General features: G+C 29.5%; 1 protein-coding gene across 5 annotated transcripts in view; it reads right to left on the reverse strand.

The window, feature by feature from the left end:
* Positions 1 to 2,274: 2,274 nt before the first annotated feature.
* The window catches only part of LOC106683984 (nuclear transcription factor, X-box binding stc), a 28,378-nt gene continuing 10,003 nt past the window's right edge, over positions 2,275 to 20,649 (reverse strand). For 4 of the 5 annotated variants that reach the window (XM_014425769.2, XM_067046450.1, XM_014425772.2 and 1 more), the window contains 14 exons: positions 20,127 to 20,297; positions 19,920 to 20,014; positions 19,056 to 19,177; positions 16,526 to 16,689; positions 15,949 to 16,236; positions 14,158 to 14,321; positions 13,804 to 13,957; positions 12,615 to 12,814; positions 11,028 to 11,258; positions 9,632 to 9,795; positions 8,183 to 8,381; positions 6,789 to 6,941; positions 5,503 to 5,600; positions 2,275 to 4,388 (listed from right to left, as the gene is read on the reverse strand). In XM_014425769.2, the coding sequence (XP_014281255.1) occupies positions 4,262 to 4,388; positions 5,503 to 5,600; positions 6,789 to 6,941; positions 8,183 to 8,381; positions 9,632 to 9,795; positions 11,028 to 11,258; positions 12,615 to 12,814; positions 13,804 to 13,957; positions 14,158 to 14,321; positions 15,949 to 16,236; positions 16,526 to 16,689; positions 19,056 to 19,177; positions 19,920 to 20,014; positions 20,127 to 20,297 (2,330 nt within the window). In that variant the 3' untranslated portion in view covers positions 2,275 to 4,261. The remainder of the gene's footprint in view (positions 4,389 to 5,502; positions 5,601 to 6,788; positions 6,942 to 8,182; positions 8,382 to 9,631; positions 9,796 to 11,027; positions 11,259 to 12,614; positions 12,815 to 13,803; positions 13,958 to 14,157; positions 14,322 to 15,948; positions 16,237 to 16,525; positions 16,690 to 19,055; positions 19,178 to 19,919; positions 20,015 to 20,126; positions 20,298 to 20,649) is intronic. The other variant, XM_014425771.2, reaches the window with a different exon arrangement.

The raw sequence follows: 20,649 nt of genomic DNA on the forward strand, positions 1-20,649 counted from the left end.
TATATATATATTAGATGCCAGGTGAATATAAATACACATATAACCTTTTTCTTTCAATCTTTCAGAATAGAAGGGTAGTCATTTGATTAAAATCCATTGCATATTATTAAAGAGAACAAATAAACAGTCAATATGTACAAAAAAAATCTATATATCAATACCAAGTTGATGTCGTATTTTTAAATTAAATTAAAAAAAGGTTAAGCCAAACAGGAATTATTTTAATTGAAGTAATAGAATTTGGATAAATAGAGGTTAGACTTAGATGATAGATAACAGATAACAGTAGATCAGCTGACCCAGACCTTGAAATAGGTGAAGCTGGAGCAGGAGAGGTGGTGGGGGCAGCAAGCAATCCAAGGTTCCCGAGAAGTATAGCTTTTTTTATCTTCTTATCCTGACCAAGATTATTGATGGATTTCAGCCAAACTTCATATATCAAGCACTTGCTGCTTGCCTCATATCCATGTAAAATTTCCTATTGAAAGGGCAGCCAAAAACAACTTATATCTTAGGATAGCATAGCCTCGTTGCACATCTGCCTGGGCTGGAAGCCAACTCCGATCCCACATTTAATGTTGTCCTTGAGGATAGCCGAACTGTTAAAGAGTATTGAGACTTAACATGCATAAAAATTAATTTATTTAAACAATAAGTACCAGTCTCAAGAAATTGAAAATATTATACATAAAACAAAAATGATGTTTTGACATCAAATTAAACACAAATTTTATTTTTAATGAAATAATGCAGAAATGCTAATGTAATCGTAATGAAAACTTTTGCACAATTGATGAACTGCACCCAAAAAAAAATTATAATAAATCACTATGCTCAAAACTCAGGATATTTTAATGAGTTGTTATGATCAAATTCCAAGTACATCCATCTGAGAAAAAGGGAGACTAATATAGAATATTATATTTTTTCCCTTTTGAACTCACAGAGTGAACGATACCCAGCTAAGGTCTAATATAAATGATGATGCAGGATTCCCAGTGAGTCCACAATAATGGTTTTTGTCATGCTTTCAAACTGCTTCCTTTTAAAAACAAAAAATTACTTGCTGGAAGAGGGATTTTTGAGAATAAGGGATGAAAAATTATAAATAGCTTTGATTTCAGCCAAACAATTACTAATATGTTGTGACAAAAATACATATTTGACAGACCTCAACAGCAGGGAAATTTCCCTAAACTGGCTAAGAATTGGACATTCAAGAATAGAATTTTTACAGAATGCCAATTTTACTAATTTGTAGGAAGATAGCCCATGGCCCATGTGGCAGGCAATATAGGTACAATATAGTAGAAAAATTATTAAATCTTAACCAATGTTTCACCCTTCACCCCACTTCGCAGGGCTGACCAACCTACAACAAGATTTAACACTAGTTTAGTCTGATAAACCTACAACAAGATTTAACACTAGTTTAGTCTGATAAACCTACAACAAGATTTAACACTAGTTTAGTCTGATCAACCTACAACAAGATTTAACACTAGTTTAGTCTGATCAACCTACAACAAGATTTAAGACTAGTTTAGTTTTAAATCTTGTTGTAGGTTGACCAGTCCTGCGAAGTTGAGCGAAAGGTTGGTTAACATTAAATGGTTTTTCTACTATTTGGTACCTTTATTGACCACCACCCAGACTATCTTCCTACACTCTACTTTATATGGTCAACTATCTTCTTCCAATTTGTTTTACGAATGATCACATCTCTTAAACTATTTTTACAGTAAATATTGCTGCTTTGCTTGAATAGTGGCACATCTGACAGAAAAAGTTTTGTTTTTATTTTGAAATTTACATGGCAGGGGTGGCCTTCTCTACTGTAGACTACTATAAACCTAATAGCATTGTCATCATGTATCCGCAGTCTATGATACAATCTATAAAATATGTCAAATATAAAATAATTTTTTTTTTTATAGATTTAAAATCACAAAAATAATATTTTTGTGAATTGGCTTAAATTAAGATAAAGATCATCAATTAAATATATGTGTGGTACAGACAGGACATAGAGAGTATTAGGTATCGCTTTTATGTTTTTTTTTTGCAAAATAGTTTCACTACACAACAAGACTATCCAACTGATTTTAGTATCAATATAATTAACTATAGCATTCGATAATCTCAGGGTTTTACACCGAGATAAACCAAACAACAATTTTAAAATACCATCTTTGGAACATAATTTTTTTTTTGTAAATTTTAAACCAATTTCTTGAGAGTTCCACTAAGGGATAAAAAAAAAAGACTGCCTGATTGAGTAGAGCAAATTTTTATTGTATTGTATATCTATTTATTTACAGCATTGAAATATAACACAAATTTATAATATTAAAAAAAATAAAGTTACTCTTTAGGTGATATAAGACATGGCTATATTATTACTAAAGCATTTCTCATTGTCTCGACAATATAGCATGTACATTCATGAGAAGACATCCTGTTATAGGTACAGACGAGATTACCCAACCAGTCAAATAAGATATGCACAAATATTCTACAAAAATAATACCAATTCATTAGATAAGAGTTCATTAAGCCTAATAACTGAAAACATTTGTGATACGGTAGCTAATACGATGTACATTAACTATTATACTTGATAAAATTACAAAACGATATATCATTAAAGAATAAAAAACAAAATATTTTAATATAGGCTATCACATGTCTTTCATCAATCACATTATTGACTAATCTCACTTCGAATAAATTTAATATAAATATTTAAGTGAGAATTTAACATCTGCGCAAGTAGTTAACCAACATAACAAAAAAATAAAAGATACTTAAAAACAGAACATTGTACACATAACACAAGTTATAGATAAGATAATATTCAAATGATGAGGACGGAATAAGCTTTATTGTGCATCCCAGCCATCATTATTCCATGAATAATATCAAATATTGTAATTTCTTTTTATGATAATGTTATGCTACATCGATTCTTATCCATCTTAAACTGAGTTTTAGTTTAAAGTTATTTCAGATATTAAAAACAAATAAAGTAAATTATGTTACATATTATACAAAGCAATTTAGATATACCTAAGACAGAAAGTACATATAAGATTCAGCCACAAACTTTTAAAAACCCTTTTCTTAGAGAATCATAAATTTATTTTATTTTTTAAAATTAAAATTAATAGTTGGAATAAAATGTATAAAACTTACACATACTTCTACTTTAGAATTTTAGAAAATCTAACTTCAGCTTTATACTAGTACATACAATATTAAAGTACAATTAATGCTCAATAAATCAAATGGAAAAAACATACAAATGTCGCATATTTTAAATACTCTTAATTCATTATTTTATTCAATAAATTAAAAAGGTATTGCTTATTCGAAATTCTGTCCAAATGGTGATAGATTACAAGAAAAAGTAGAATGTTACATAAAAACTATTTCAACGTGATAAATAAACTCTGCAACAAATATATGAATATTCAACATAACATTTGTATTATTGTCAACAGCCTTACCCTCATCATATATAATTGAGTTTTAATCGATCTATGCTAATGTAAAGAATTAAAAATATGATATGTTTCAGACAGATGCAATTTACTTTTAAGCTTTTAGCAACTTTTAGTGCACAGAAATTTCTGCTCGTTGAAATGTGAAAAACTTGCAACTTATTAGCAACAAAAACAGATTTATGTTTTAATTACAGAATTATTAGAGATAATAGACTTTTTTTAATATAGATTTAAATAAGAATATTACTCCAAAATGTGAATGATTCAAGAGAATGCAAAGAGAAAACAAATAAAAAGCACAAGTTGTTAGAAACAAATTTAATGCACAGCACACCATGATACATGATACACATCAAATAGTTGAACTGAGTTCCATTGACTACAGCTAGTAAATACAATAAGCGACAATTTATTTTTCAAACTGCATCCAAGAGGGGAAACCAACTTTTGAAATGACTGTAATAAAATTAAAATAAAACTTATTACTTCTCAGACACTTTCAAAGTAAATAAGTCGATTTCAAAAAGGCCTGTAATATATCAGAGATGCAGACAAAAGCAATACCTCAACTATCATTTAATCTAATTAAAATTCATTCCACATTTTTTTTTTTTGTTTTTGTTTTTAAATTTGATTATTAAATACAAAGTAAAAGTATTCTACTCAATAGTTTAATAGATAAAACCTAATGCATTTGATCTCAACAAAATATATAAAATTACACAGTTAGAATAGAGCCGAGAAAGAGCACAAAGCTAAGACTGCGAAGGATTAACATAATCAAAATAATCTATCGGAGGTGGCTCGTCTGCTTTCTGTTCTTCTGACTTGGAATCTTCTGATTTGGGCCTCAGTCTAACAGGAACCATCACACTCTCTTCCCTGTAATCAAAGAAATTGATCAATAAAACTTATAGAGATATAATAATGATAAATAGCTAATAGAATTGACACAAAAGTTTTTTTTTTTTTTACAGAATCATTAGCAGATAATTTGAATGAATATTTATATACCTAAAAACATTCATATATATAGAATATAGAGTAGATAAATTATAAACATTTAACTAAATAATATTACGTATTATCCTCAAACCAAAATATTAAACATAGTGAAAAAGAATTATGGGTAGTAAAATTGTTAAAAGGAAGATAGAATGGAAATATAATATAACATATAAGTCTGTATTAGTCTATAGCGACATATGCCTTGAAAACATGGGTCATTGATTAATGCCAGACTCCACAAAAGGCTGTTAGCCACAGAAATGGATTTTTGGTGAAAAGTGGCAAGAAAATCCACACATGACAGAATACGAGACATACTTTCACAATCATAGAAGAAAAATGATTATGTTGATTTTTACATGTTAAAAGAATGTCAGCACATATACTGCCAAAGATAACTGTAGAATGAGAAGTTTAAAGAAAAAAGGAACACATAGAGTTAAATGGAAAGGTGAGATTGAAGAAAGTTTGGCTAGCATCAGGGAAGAGCAAAATCAAATAGAAGAGAGCGAAAAATATTTTCGAAAGAAATTCAGATCAAGGAAAACCACAATAGTAGAAACAGTAGATAATTTAAAAAAAATAGTAACAAATTTAAATTATTTTAACCTAATTGAAATAACATCCTTTCTTTAAAATTATGAACATTCTAAACTATGTTTTTATATATGTTGGGAAAGAAGAAAGAAAAGCTAAATTTACTACTGAATAAGTGAAACCAGAGGAAGGAGCAATAGTTCAACACCCAATGCCCTTTGTGGGGGAATCCGTAAAATAAATAACATGCATCACAGAGGAATTTATATTTATAGTTTTACAGGGCCCCTGAACTCCTCTTTTCATTCGATATTTTCTAAACTCTCCTACAGTACCGCCCTAAAGTGCTCCGTTGGTTATGGGAATCATATCCCCAGGGTCCTGCAAAGGCTATATCCAGTAGTGAGAGAAACTGTGGTTTGTTTCATAAAATTAAATAATTAATACTTACTTGCTGTCTTTTTTTAATGACGGAAGAAGAGATGGAACCTTTCTTTTACCCGCTGCTCGCTCCAACATCTCAAGAATAGAGTAACTAGGAAGCCATGACTAAAAAAGAAAAATATAAATAACAAGAAAATTAACAACTGAATTTAAATATCAGTAAATTACAAATTATAATACTGTTCAAACAATTCAACCAGTATTATAACACTTTCTGGTCTAAGTATTTCCAAGAAGGTAATTCACTTGCCTTTAGGAATGGAATTTGTTTACAATCCTAAAACTAAATTTTTTTTCTTGCATAAGTAGAGTTGAATGAGGACCAAGACAGGAATCTAATAATCTTTCTAATAAATCCATGACAATTCTTTATGGTAGATATGATTGGGATGCAGTTCTAAATTCAATAAACGGCACAAAATTCGGTTTCAGTATCATCAATCCAATAATTCCCAATTTATTAATCTGATGGATTTTTGGCAATATTTGATTCTTCAGCAACTTAGTTTGATTTACAATTTCTGTCACCAATTTATGGTTGAGAACTAAACAAGACCAGATTACCAAAGTAGAACCAGAAGGGATTGACCGTAGGTAGTTTAACATTAGAAATATCCTTAACTACTTATAAGCAACAAAAATATATAATTTATTTATAAAAATTAATTTATATACAGAATAATGTTATGCTTAGCTGGCATCTTTGAAAGAATTAATGATATAAATACTTCAGTGAAAAAAGTTTTAGTAATATTAAATGCAATTTTTTTTTTTTAAACTAACGTTTTAGAGTACTTCTATTATATCAATCGCAAAATTGATATTGGAATATATAGTTTGGTTACCTTTTAATTAAAAACAGTTGTTAAAAAAAAAAGTTGATAATAAATAAAAAAATAAATTTTATATGGATAAAAACATAAACCCAAACTAGAACAAACTACAATAGCATATATAATATAATATTCTTGTATAAGATAATAGACCCTGAAGATGGAGAAGTATTCGGAAATATTGTTTTTTAAAGGATGGTTATAGTTTATATTAATAAAAAGTTTTTGAAAATTACTTTTTACATTACGTTACATAATATCTGAAGAATTTAAATTACAAAATTGAGACAATCAATCAATAAGGATAAATATATATAAATGAAAATTTATCATTTATAATTTTAATTTTTAAATTAGCCATAAATTAATTTTCTTTGAGTATGTCATTGAAACTTTTTTTCAACCTAATAAAATATACTAAAAAAAAAGAAAAGAAAGTCATTACAAATATTTTCTGTACCTTATCCTTATAAGCTGTAGCAACTACATTACGATTAGGTTCCGCATCGTAAGCGACACTTTCAACCCCAAAGTGCTCGCTATACTCGTGTATAAACTGCCTCTTTTCAGATTTCATAGAAGGAAAAGAATAACTTCTGCTTTTCTGCTTTGACTAAAAAAGAAAATTATTTACTTGTTAAACTTTAGCTTTGCAGATAAATTAATTATCTTCCAAATAAGCAGTTAAAATAGGAGGGAGAAAAAAAAAAAAGAAAAATTATTTAATATTAAATATATATAATAATTGACCATGTATATATATAATCAAATAGTTACATTAACAGTCAATTAGAAATTATATCCACATCTCGGCCATTTATAGAAGAAATAAATACATCATCATACACCAATATTATATATATAATTATTTTTGATCTCTTTTAACAGCACCCTTGACCATCTTCTTCATAATATTAAAAATTATTTTAACTTTTTTTCTTTCTTCTTGGTGTATGATGATGTATTTATTTCTTCTATAAATGGCCGAGACATGGATATAACTTCTAATTGACTGTTAATGTAACTATTTGAAACAAAATGGCAAATGATAATGATGATAACCAAGATGACCTAGAGACCCTGCGATTTTAAAGCCAAAAGGAAAAGAAAAAAAAATGGCAGCAGCCTCAAGAAAACTTCTCCAGACTGATTTTTTCTTTTTATTTGATTCTTAGATTCTACATAGCTTGAAACATAAAACTTAGGAGTTAAATTATTTTTATTTGGTTGATTCCAAGGGCTTGCTATTGAAAGCAACAAATTAAAATTAAAAAACAATGAATGCAATGAAATAATTAATTCAACTGAAAAAATGATTGAATTATAACTTACAAATTACTTTAACAATGGGCCCGATTAGTGGTTATGTTCTACAATGTAAGGTTTTCGACTGAATAATATTCAACAATTTTTAAACGTTCTGTTATTTATTTAATTTAAAACAATACTAAAAATGAGTATATAGTTAAATATGTGTATTTATAATAAAACTACTAATTTTTCATTTTAATTTGCTGGAATTGCATATTGCCTTTTTTAACATTACAAACTTAGTGAATATGAATAATATTACTTTCATTCATAATCATTTGGAAACAGGCATGGTAAGGGGAACAACTACCAAATAAATCCTCTTATAAATACTTTATAGACCTGTCAAGATATAAAATAAAATAGAATTATTCCTTTAAAAAAAAAAAAAAAACGATGACTGTGTTTCAAGCATAACTCTCGACCCAAGAATCAATGATGCAGGAAACCCTAATATTAAAAAATCATGCAGTTTGTTGTCTTATTTTTTGTCATCACTAACTACACATACCAAATTAATCGATCATGTTAAGTAAAACTTACTGTTTTAGCCAACTGTACAACTTCTGTAAGCTTCTCATGAACGTTCTGAGCAAATTTAGGATCTTTTTTTGCCCATGTCATAAGGAACTGAGAGTATCTAGGACATAGCTTTGATGAGAGATCCGGATTGGAAATTTGAAGACCTATCGCTAGGCGTAAGTTTCTTTCAGCTATTTTGCATTCATCTGTACATTCAAGCCTAAAAAATAATATTTTCAAACTATTGAGTATCAGATGAATATTTTTAAAACATAAATAATTAAAAGTATAAGAATAGGTAAAAGTATATAACTATATTTGCCATTATTAATTATATTATATTAGGACATTAAATAGTTAAAAACTTTGTTCTTTTTTGATCGGAACCCTGACCATCTTCTTCATATTTCATGTTTATATGGCCAACTATATGGTCAACTATATGGCCAACTATATGGCCATATATATGGCCAACTATACATATATATTAATCATATTATTTCAAGCAAAGTTAAACACTTCATTAAAACTTTATTTTACTACATGTTTCGTGCTTTTTAAGACCATTTTCATCATGTTATATCTTCTTATAGCACATATATATTTTGATCTACAACAGTTCTTTTATTATTTAATTTAAAGACGGGCGTTATTAAAAAAAAAAAAAGGAAACAAACAACAAACTAACAAGATAACAGAGAGTAATTAAAATGAGTATTACTGAAAAGACAGCCAAAGAACAGAATGCCATGGACTGCTATATGACACTGTTAAAAGATTGAGTAAGAAAGTTTAATTTTAAGAAAATCTTATAATAATAACAAAGGATTAGCGAATCCAAAAGTTTAATACCTTTACCACCAACTACAGACTACACACATCTGTCCAATGAAACCCGCCCTAACCCAAATCCACCAGATCAGTCTTGATATAATCCTCCCACCTATGCTTCGATCTACACCTGTCACATTTTCCCACCAGTTCAATGTTTAACATTTTAGGGATCCGTTCATTACTTAGCCTCACAACCTTACACTCCCATCTTATTTGCCGAAATGCTATCACCTGAACTAATATTTACTGGGTACAATTCCCTTAATTCAGTGTTGTGTAGCCTTAAAAATTCTCAGATTAATCCATCCTTTTTAAATTCAAATTTTTTACATTTGTTTATTTTCAACAACCTTAAGTTGCTGTTCTTCTTTCAGTGTAAGAGACCCCATTTTGTATCCATAAAGAACAGTAGGAAGGATAATAGATTTGTAAATCCTAACTTTTACGTCACTGGACAGATGGCTCAAGATAAGTAACTTCAAAATTGAAGAATAAGTATTTCCCACTTTTAACTTTGCTTTTAATTTCCTTACCAATGGTGTATTCCTAGGTAGAAGCTTTAACAGGCTAAATAGACATGTTTAAAGTGAATAATAAACTTCAATATTTTGTGAGATTAATAAAGGGTAATCGTACTTATAGACTGGCTTGGAAGAAGATCTGAGGTCAACGGTCTTTCCAAGACGAACATCGGCCATTTGAGAGGCAAGCTGAGCAGTGGCCAAGCGTTGATACTCACAACTATTTTCAGAACAACTTTTTTTTACAACCCTTCTTCCACATTCACATCGAACCTCAACCTAGAACAATGATAAATATTTAATTACTTTAAGTTAAACAGTTAGATTATAAAATAAAATAACCTGTTATAATGTAACAGATTAATTTTAATAAATATATAAGAAAAATTAAAAAAAAAAAAAAAAAGAAAAGGTAAAAAATAGACTAAAATGATGCCAGTTAAGAGAAAATACTGAAAATGATAAAATATCAATTAATACAGTAAAAATCATTACTACACAATAAATTTGATTTTCATAAATAACCAGGAAACTTAAGCAATATAAAAATTATGAAAAAGATGGTGAGGGGTGAGGTCAAAAGAAACAAAAATAGTTAACAACTATTTATTTGCCGATGTTACAGAGCTTAATCAGGGTTAAAAAGTTACAAAAATATTTTGACATAATAAGATACGAAAAGGTAAATTAAGGTAGGGTTAAAATTATGTAAAAATAAGGGAAAAGAAAATTATATACAAATGAAATAAAATAGTATTAATATGAAATAGGAGATGATAAGAATATTAAAAAATTATGCAAACTATAAGGTAAGAAAATGAAAAGTAGACCTAATATCATGTAAAAAAGGTGGTGCAGTCCTGTGACTGGATGACAGAAATGAAACTTAAATTTAATATTTTAAAAAATTCATTAATGATCAGTTAAACAAATGCATTAAACTAAAAAATGTTATACAGAACAACATTTTCGATCTCCTGATCAGTCCCAAGCGTGGGCTGCTATTTCTTTTCCAAGAGGTCTCGTAGCCACAAAACATTGGTGTTATCAGCCTCCTGATTTGGTACAACTTGCAGTACTTCAATAACTACAGTCTTCATTCATTTCTTCCTTAGGTTTGGTTATGTTTAGACATACCTCATAAAACAAACCTGGTAATCATGTTTTAATATTTACGTAATTACAGGTTATAACGTAATTTAAATTTATTTGAAGAATAAATTTGCTTGATCTCTAATGGGTTTAATACCAATCATTTCAGGTAATTGCGATTTGATGAACTGCCTGATAATTGGGTCACAACTCATGTGGAGGGATGGTACTCACATCTTTCAATTTCTGGTTTAGTTGTCCACAGATCTCTATGGTTTGGGAACCGTTCGATTCGAGAGAGTATGCTATACATAAAACTATTTTTAAAAACTTCTATTTTGAACCTTTAAATTGAATTAAAAATTAAAGATACATTTTAAATTGCTTTATTACATACTTTAATTTATAAAATAGAATACCTTTGATTGACACGGCTGGGGATTACAAGGCTGCCCAGGGTGACAAGGCGCAGCACATTCGTGGCCACAAGTAGGTCTTGGTACAGTACACGGCTGCGTGCATCTTGTTCCTTCTGGAGTACAAGGCCCTGCGTGGCAGATTTTAATGCAACAATGGCCACAGTCTAATTTTTTATTACAAGCACGTCCACAGGAAAATTCTCCAATATGGCAAGGAACTGTTTTCCGTAACTGCAGAATAGAAAAAAATCATATAAAACGTTATTTTAAAATGAAAAATTTAGCAATGCAAATACCTTAATAAAAGTCAAGTCAGCCTTAACTTTTAATCATTTATTAAATTTTTAGCAATTTTTGTTTTATTCATATGAATGCTTACTTATTTCTTTTATTATTTTAGCTTAGTAAAAATATCGAGGAGTATTGGGCAATACAAAACAATTAAGATTATTACAAAAAGAAATACATATAAATATATATATATATATATTTTAAAACAATTTTAAACATTTTAAACAATTAAAAGCTTATTAAAGCAATCCAACTTTACGGCTCGATTTGAATTAAAGCAATATAAAACATGAGAGGGATATGCTAGAAACTAGAATATTGCATTAATTCCAAAACCTCTTAGCTAAAGTTCTGGAAGAATTTTGAAGTTCGATTCATTTATTATCAGTTGGTTCTTAAAACTAATTAACAGATAATTAATCCATCAAAATTAAAGATTCACTCAATTTTAATTTAGGTTAAGAGGTTTTAGAATTAATGCAATATAATTTTTTCGTCATATCCCTCTAATGATTTATATTGCTTTAATTCAAATCGACCTATGAAGTTGGATTGCTTTAATAAGTTTTTAAATGCTTAAATGTAGTTAAGAGGTTTATAAATTAAGGTTGTGATATCTTACAATAAAAAATCATACCTTCAAAAACCCAATATATTGTATTATGCTCTTTCCAGATAACTAATTTATTATTCAATTGTTAAAAAAGAAAAACTAAGAATTAAATTTTTTGTAAACATTATGTAAAAAAAACAAAAAACATTATGTGTATTACTAGAAAATCATAATTCTAATATGTAACTCATAGTTAAATACCAGATTTTTTGGTATGCTCTAATTAGTAGCATTGCTATCAGTGAAAACAAGTAATAGAATTTTAGCTCAATTCTCATTATGAGATCAATCTCAAATATGTTTAAAAAAAAAAAAGTTGATAATAATATATTATACAGGCATTGACAGATGATAATAATATATTATACAGGCATTGACAGATGTGTAGCCCAATCAGCTCAATTGGAAGGATCTTCATTAATTAAGCTAAAATTACATTGATTTATTATTCCACAGTACAATAAAAAATTCCCATTTTCATGTCAGATTAAAGGTAATAAATGTGCATGTTTTACACTTTAGATTACGATAGTCAATTCAAAATGCAACTCCAAATCTGAAATCTAAAATACATCAAAAGATAAGACCAAAACAGAACCTGAATGAAAATTTATTTTTTCTTGATTTGGAATTGAAAATAGAAAATTATTAAAATAAAAAATTGCAATTTAAACATTTATAACCTCATGAGCTCCAAAACAATATTTAGTTGTTAAAACTGAACATGGAGGACACTCGCTCTGAGAGTGGCAATGGTGAGTAGGAGGATGGCCACACGGATGATCGCGAGAGCAAGGAGCCTTGCACTCGGGAGGCCTAGTGCCGCAAGCAACTGGAGGATAAAGGACAGCCTTTCCGCACTCGCAGCTCAGTTCGGTAAAACCTAGAAATAAATACACAAATTATTTTCATATCAGAAATAATATCTAAGAATTTTGCTAATTAGAAATTAAAATAATTTAAAACATGAATATTTTTTTAATTACTAAAACATATTGGGTAATAATCTGCATTCATCTTAGCTTTCAATTTATGATATTTAGGGCTGGTTGGTGGGCTGGGCAGCCAGTCCAATCATAACAAACATTTTTTTATAAAAAGATTTCTAAGACTTGAAAACTATTTTTGTAAATGGTTCTAGAGCATTTTTTACTCAATCGGTAAACCTGGCTTATGTAGTCAATCCAATCTCAAGAGCCTTATTTTGTGATGCCTACTACATTGAAGGTGTTTTTATAACACTTTAAACCATATATCGTACTTGAAACAAAAATTTCTAACCTTTTTTCTTCTTTTCAAAATAGAAAATATTGATGGGTCAGAAAAATTGGTAATATCTACAGTTATGATAGTGATTTATATGTTTCCATAGTTGACTCCTTTTACACTTAATTACATATTTGAGCCCATACTTCCCTTTTCACTTGGTACTTCTTTTTTTTATTTTAATTCATAGATAAAAATTACAACACAGATCTCAATTATTTTCCAGGATGCCTAAAATAAACATGTAATGTTATGAATATTAACAATTTTAATGAAATTCTGAGCTCCTTTACTTTTCTCTTTGTTAAATTATTCCTAATGGTTTCTTTCGACTTATAATCAGATTGTTTTATCTATTACAATTCACACATGTCAGAACAAAAAAAAAGTAAATAAATAAAAAATTCAATCAAACAATCACAAATTTGGAAACCATGATGATGAATGGAGGAGGAACCACCAAGTGTATCTCTTCATTACCCGTTCATATTCTATCCTCATAAAAGTAGAACTAATTTCATAGGATTCAAAATATAAATGTAAAAAAATATTTAATTAACTTTCACTTTATAAATGCTTTAATTATGCTATATCAAATGAACATACTCGCAGCAAGGCAGGGTCGACAGTTGCCTCGGTGGCAGAGTTCCTGGCAACGGTGTCTTCCACAACTCAACATTTTATTGCATGGAAGGGGGCAAAAGTGGTCAATCTCTATGCAACACGCTTGGTTGCATTTGTGTTTTCCACAACTTCTCTTCTGTAATTAAAATAATATAACAATGCAATATTTTGATAAGAATATTTTAAAACATCAATCTTCAATATTAATTAATGAACTCTTATTTCAGCTAAAAAATAAGCCCAAAACCTCTGCTATTTTTGGTATAATAAAACATATACTTATCTCAATGAAATGTTTAATCAATTTAAAGGAAGGGTGTTGTTAGACCAACATACTTTTGTACATCGTTTAGAACAACGGGCATCGTCTGGGCGTGAATCCAAGCCAGCACAGGGTACTTCCTTAGCCATAGCTCCGCACCGACACATGACTGATGTAGTTTCAGGACAAGGTGGGCAGTCGCCGCTGTGGCACAATACCGCACAAGTATGTTTCCTTCCTGTTACAATGTAAAATATATAACGCAATGAGATTATAATTTTCTTTATAAATATAATCAGTTTTATTTTGATTGCTAAAGAGAAAATTAATTTGTTTATGGATTTTATGAGGCACTCTATATGGCAAAATTACATAATTTCCTTCAGAGTTAAAATTTACAAGTTGATTGTACACAATAGGAGGATATAATAGTTTGGGTATCACCCGTTTGCAACATCTGATCCTTCTGTTCTCTTCAGACGGTTAATATAAATAAAAAGAAAAGTATCATTTAATACACAAAATAGTTTGAATTTTTTTTTTTTTTAAATGGTTAAGGTCCTTCATACATGAGATTAGAGAGACTCGTGCTGGATGTAATTGATTGCTGAGGTAGCTTAGAAATTCCTTCTACTTTGAGTCTCTATCGCTTATCGATTGACTACTAGGGAACCAATCGCTTCCAGTTCAAGTCGCTCTTGCTTTAACTTAATCTTGCCTCATTTGCAAAGGGCCTTCGAGTGACCTTTTCACCAACAGGTCTATAAATGAATTCATAATGCAAATTGTTTAATCTAATTGAAAACTTGTTTTGAATGATTAATAAGATATTTGGAGAAGTTATCAGAGGTAAATAATGCATCTTGTTATAAAACATCTGTTTACTAATGGTCGTCCCTCTTGTGTCCCTCTAATGTCTCTTTACTTTCTTCACTGATAAAATTTTTGATTTTGTTAGCAATCGTTCTTAAATTAGGCCTAGTGGGTTGTAGTTTAAATATAAGATATAAAATGAGATGTAGATATTATTATGTAAGTGAGATGTATAAATAATATAAATGAGATATATATAAATAAATGAGATGTATTATATAATTCTAAATTTGTTTGTATACTATTCCTTTTCAATTGTATGTTACTCTAAATGTTGTTGTTATCTCTTCTGTTCTATAGCCCTGATGAAGACCTGAAACTCAGGTCGAAACGTCGGCATAAAATAAATAAATATTGTTTTGTTTATTTATGTTGTTCTTTGCTGACCGCACCCCCCGACAAACTTCTTCAAGCATAAGATATAAAACTATTTCATATAAGTAAAATGCTGGTACTGTAGCTGTACTGGTACCGTCACTGTTGGAGGGAACTAGTGCGGCAAGTAAGACTTGTATCATTTTTGCCAGGATTTCTCCTTCCTTCCCGCACTAATCAGGATAGAAATGTCAAGATTAATTTCTTGGGACCACTGTGATACAAATATTAACTGTCAACTGAATTTGAGAAACACCTCATCTCCATCTAAAGCTAGGTTTTTGCCATCCAAATTTCCTGTTTAGAGCAAGCCTCATCCATTCTATGTCTGAAATGACAAGTATCACAACCCTGAATGCATACATTAAAATACAAAAATTATGAATACGAGTAATAATAATGCCTTAGGAAAGTTTTTCGAGTTTAAACACCTTAAAACAAAGTTAACTATTTTGGAGATGAGGTCTTTCTAAAATGACTAATTCAATTAATCAAACCTATACCTTCAAACCCCCGCTGAATGTGCAACCACTTGCCCATCATTCCCTATAACTTATAATGTAACTTGTCATTAAATAATAATAGTAATATATTGATTACATGAAGATATTCCTAACCTGCTACACCACACACCAAGACCTTTCCACAAACTGCGCCACAAAGTGGTACCGGATCTTTGCAGGATTTCCTCGAGCCAGGAGCCAATGGCTTCTTACCACAGGGGCAAGTCAACACCACATCTGGAGACAATATACAAGTGGAACACGAACCAGGGTGACAGGTCTTAGTACATCTATGCTGTCCACAAGCCAGTAGTTTATCACATAACTTGTCACAGCTGTAGAAATCTTCGATATCAGCACGATCACAAGGTATGTCTCTTTCCTCTTGTCCACAATGGCATCCTAATACAATATTAACTTAATGTTAATCAAAATTTGATTAAATATTAAAAGTTTATAAAAGAAGTTAAAAATAATTAACATTCTAAATAAGCTAGCATTTTCTTTATAGTCAGACTACCTAAGGGTGTTAAAACCAATAAATCTGAAGTTTCAATACAATCATAATCTATTTTTATTTTTATTTAGTAAAAATTTGATTTAGTAATTAAACTTTAGTTTCATTTTTCATGATTTTTACAAATTTCTAATTATAAATGATAGATCAAGTTAAACATTAGAGAAGACTCACTTTGATGAACAGTGTTATCACAAGAGTCACAGGGGCCATTATGACATCCTTTCATACAATGATGAACCTTACAGTTGAGCAACTTTTCACAAACAGAATCACAAGTTAACTCGACCCTTGAAGAGCACTGGACAACCTGCTTTGTTCTGTTACAACCGCAATACCTAGAATTAAAAATTAAAATAAATTTGCGATAACTTGTTTGATTTGTTTATAAAATCAATAGTTTATTTCACAGTGGTGCTAAGTACATTTCCACTAACTTTACAAACACAGATACAATTAAAGGTTCTGTCTTTTAGGAAAATCACAACTTTTAAATTACTTTTCCTAAGGATAGAACCTTTAATTTTATTTTTATTAAAGGTAATGGAAATGTACTTGGCACCATTGTGAAGTACGCCATCGATATATAAAGTCAAAACTATATCAAACTCATACATATGTATGTTGAGTATCAAAAATTGTAATTCCTATTTATGAATAAAATAAAATTGTGCTTACAATTCATTGAAATAGTTTATAAGTATATGATACTCATTAACTCATTAGATAAACAATGGTGGTCACACTTTCAGTTTTTAAGAAACGAGAACTGTGCAGTAACCAATCATTATAAACAAATCTAATCAGATTTGCAAAACTTCCAGTTTGCAACACAGAGTTTCCCGACCCTCAAAAATCAACTTATAAAGAGTACAAGGGTTCATTCAATCCTAACTTTCATCTGGACTTACTGAGTGTTATATTCTAGTTCAACAGTTCAATTATATCTCTATATTCATCAGGGGACAGAATTAAGTCAGAAATATCAAAATATAAAGTTTTGGATTTATCAAATTTTGAAGTTATAGATTCCTGTTCATAAAAAGGGGCCGACGACGGATTGCAATAACTACCGAGGAGTCTCACTCCTTCCTATATGTTATAAAATATTTATGTTAATCTTAACTAGTCAAATCACGAAATACGAAGAAGAAATTATCGGAGACCATCAATAAGGTTTTAGACGAAATCATTCAACTATTGATCAAATTTTTTCATTACAGCAAATCACCTATCTTATTTAATCTAGCATTAGAATAAGTCATTAAAAGTGTGGTAAATACTGAAAAGGGTTTAACTTTGGGTGGTAAAATACCGGTGCTCGGGTATGCTCATGATTGCTATTATAGGGTGAGGACAAAGAAACTATAGAACTAAATATAACCACGTTAATAAACTCTAGCAAGGAACTAGGTCTTGAAATAAATACGGATATAACAAAATACATGGTTAACAGTAGAAACGCGAGCCATTTCGGTGATACAGATATAGAAGGAAATATGTTTGAACAGGTAGATACGTTTAAGTATTTAGGTTCTATGGTAACTAGAAGAAATGAAATTGATGAGGAAATAAAAGCTAGGTTGAAGGCGGGAAATGCTTGTTATTTTGCAATTTCGAAACTGCTTAGCTCGCGCATTCTATCCAAAACATTAAGAATTAAAATTTACAAAACTATTATCCTTTCCACTGTTCTTTATGGATGCGAGACGTGGCCTCTTACACTAAGGGATGAACAGCGCTATGCCCGGTAAATATAATTCAAGTTATATCATTGCAGCGTATAAGATGGGTGTGTAAGGTTGTAGGGCTTAGTAACGAGCGAATCCCTAAAATGTTAATAAACACTGAACCAACGGGTAAATGTCCAAGGGGTAGACTGAAACGTAGATGGGAGGATTGCGTTAAAACTGATTTAATGAAAATGGGTTTGGAGGGGCATCACTGGAAGGATGTATGCAGAGAGCGTTTGGTGGTATCGGCACTGAACCTTTGGGTTCGTTAGGCCTTCATTATTATTATTATCATTATAGAATTTTATTTGTAAAATTATAAAAGTACTAGATAACTAAAATAAAAAAGTGCTAAAACCTTATTAAAAAGTTCTAACAAATTTATAGATAAAATGATTCTTCAACAAAAGTTATTCCAAGGCTTTTATAACCAAAGTTTTTCTATGCAAAATTCATCTGAATTTATGAGCAATAAAATTAATGTAGAAGTCTAACAAGACTTTTTGCTCAGGGTTGCGTTCATAAAAGTTTGTAGCAAATCATTCGTTTTAATGGCATGAATAAGCCATTGACTATACTTCCAATATGGAATTCATATTTATCAATGTCATAAAATTTGGTAAAATATAAACCATTCTGAATCCATTCAAATGGAGGATTCAAAACTTTTAATGAGAAAAATTTTTTTTGGCAACTATTTTCTTCTCCTCAAATTAGAATTTGTCTTAAAAAAAAAAGGGAGGATTCTTAATTCCTAATATAACAATTTTTTTTTTAAACAGCTTAAGGTATGTTATACCAAGGTTCAACTCTATTTAAACTTGTAAAGTTAACATTTTTTAAAAAGTTTACATATAAACATCAATACATACTTATAATCTATAACAAATATAATTCTTTAGTTAATGAATAAGATGTATATTGGTTGAACTAATCAATAACCAATTTGATTTAATACATAAATGACTAACCTGTCAATGTTTGCCGAGCATGGAGGACAAGGACCGGGATGGCAGAGGAGCGTACAACAATGTGGGCAACCACGATCTTTCCCACAAACTTGCCCACAAGTATGAGGAGTTTCTCCTCGAACCTATTTAAAATAAATTATTAAAATTAGTAATAAGGCTTTAGAATTAAAAAATAATAATTTTAATGATTTTCAGAAGTAGAAGATTAAGTTTTACTCAAATATGATCTAAATCTACTCCTTTTCGAAATGTAACTATGTGAAGGAAAATAGTTTGTGCATGTGTAAGCAAAAGTAGTGGATAGAATTTGCTAAACTTTATACTAGAAAATTTAAACACTAATTTCCAAGTTTTCTCCATATTTGAGCCAATTTTGAAATGTAGGTGTTCCATGAAGTCGTTTACGCATGCATATAAAATCTAATTAACAGCTAGATCAATTATGTTCAAACACAAATTTTACTATAATCAGAAAACTAAATTTGTTTCTCAATGTCTAAAATGATATATGATAATGAAAATTTTTGACTCTGAGGGACATGATTTTTATTTTTACATTGTGCATGAATTACAAAGTTTCCATTGTAGCGAGGAAAGAAAATATTTGAATTAGTTCCTATAATCAGAAAGTTATTGGATTGGCTTAAATATTTTCACAAAATAACATAGTTTCAGAAACAAAATAAAAAATGTGAAAGTTAAAATTTAAAATATGATGAATAGCCTATGATAAAATATACAATATATACATTGTCTAATTAGAACTGTTAAAAAAGTAGTTAGTAAAAATTATTACAAGAACTATGTAAGAATGAATATAATAATAAACGTAATTATAAAGCAACAAATTTTGAAAACACTTACCCATTGTGGATTAATCACTTTTCCACACATACACTTGTAATCTGTAGGTATCGCATCAGTAACATTCTGGCAAGCAGGACATCTCCAACCGTTATCTTTAAAAAAAAAAAAAAAAATGAATAAATAAAAATATACAAAAAATAGTTTTTAGCAGAAAATAAAATTTTATCTAATAATTTTAATTTTAATTTCGATGAAATTAATAACCTGCTCTTGAAGATGACGCCCAACGAACAGTGCAACGGAGATGAAGAACATGATGGCAAGCTGGACAAGACCAAACAGGATCTGCTTGCCTCATCCTTTCACAGCAGACTAAGCACTCCAGAGCACCAGAATAGAGTTGAGATGTTAAACGGTCACGCTGAGATTCCTCATCTGAATACAATTCAAAAGATAAATTAATCAAATGTTAATTAATTTAAGAACTTAATTAATATATATTATTATGAACAACTTCATCTTAATTATGGTCGTTTATTTTTTTAGTAGGATTCATTTTTGATTATTAATTATCAATAAAAGTTATTGATGAAAATATTTCCTTAGGAACACATTAAACCCACATTGTTTAATGCCAGAAATTAAGGAGTAAAATGATATCAATAGTCAGGAAAAGACAAAAATACTACACAATTAATCTTTCTCATCTGTCGTAATTGTTTGAAACAAAGAAACCTCGTTTCTTAGCCTGTCTCTAAAAAATACATAAACTTTCTTCAACAACAGT

This window comes from Halyomorpha halys, unplaced genomic scaffold (assembly GCF_000696795.3).
Source record: "Halyomorpha halys isolate HHAL.00 unplaced genomic scaffold, Hhal_1.1 Scaffold533.1, whole genome shotgun sequence".
Lineage (NCBI taxonomy): Eukaryota > Metazoa > Arthropoda > Insecta > Hemiptera > Pentatomidae > Halyomorpha > Halyomorpha halys.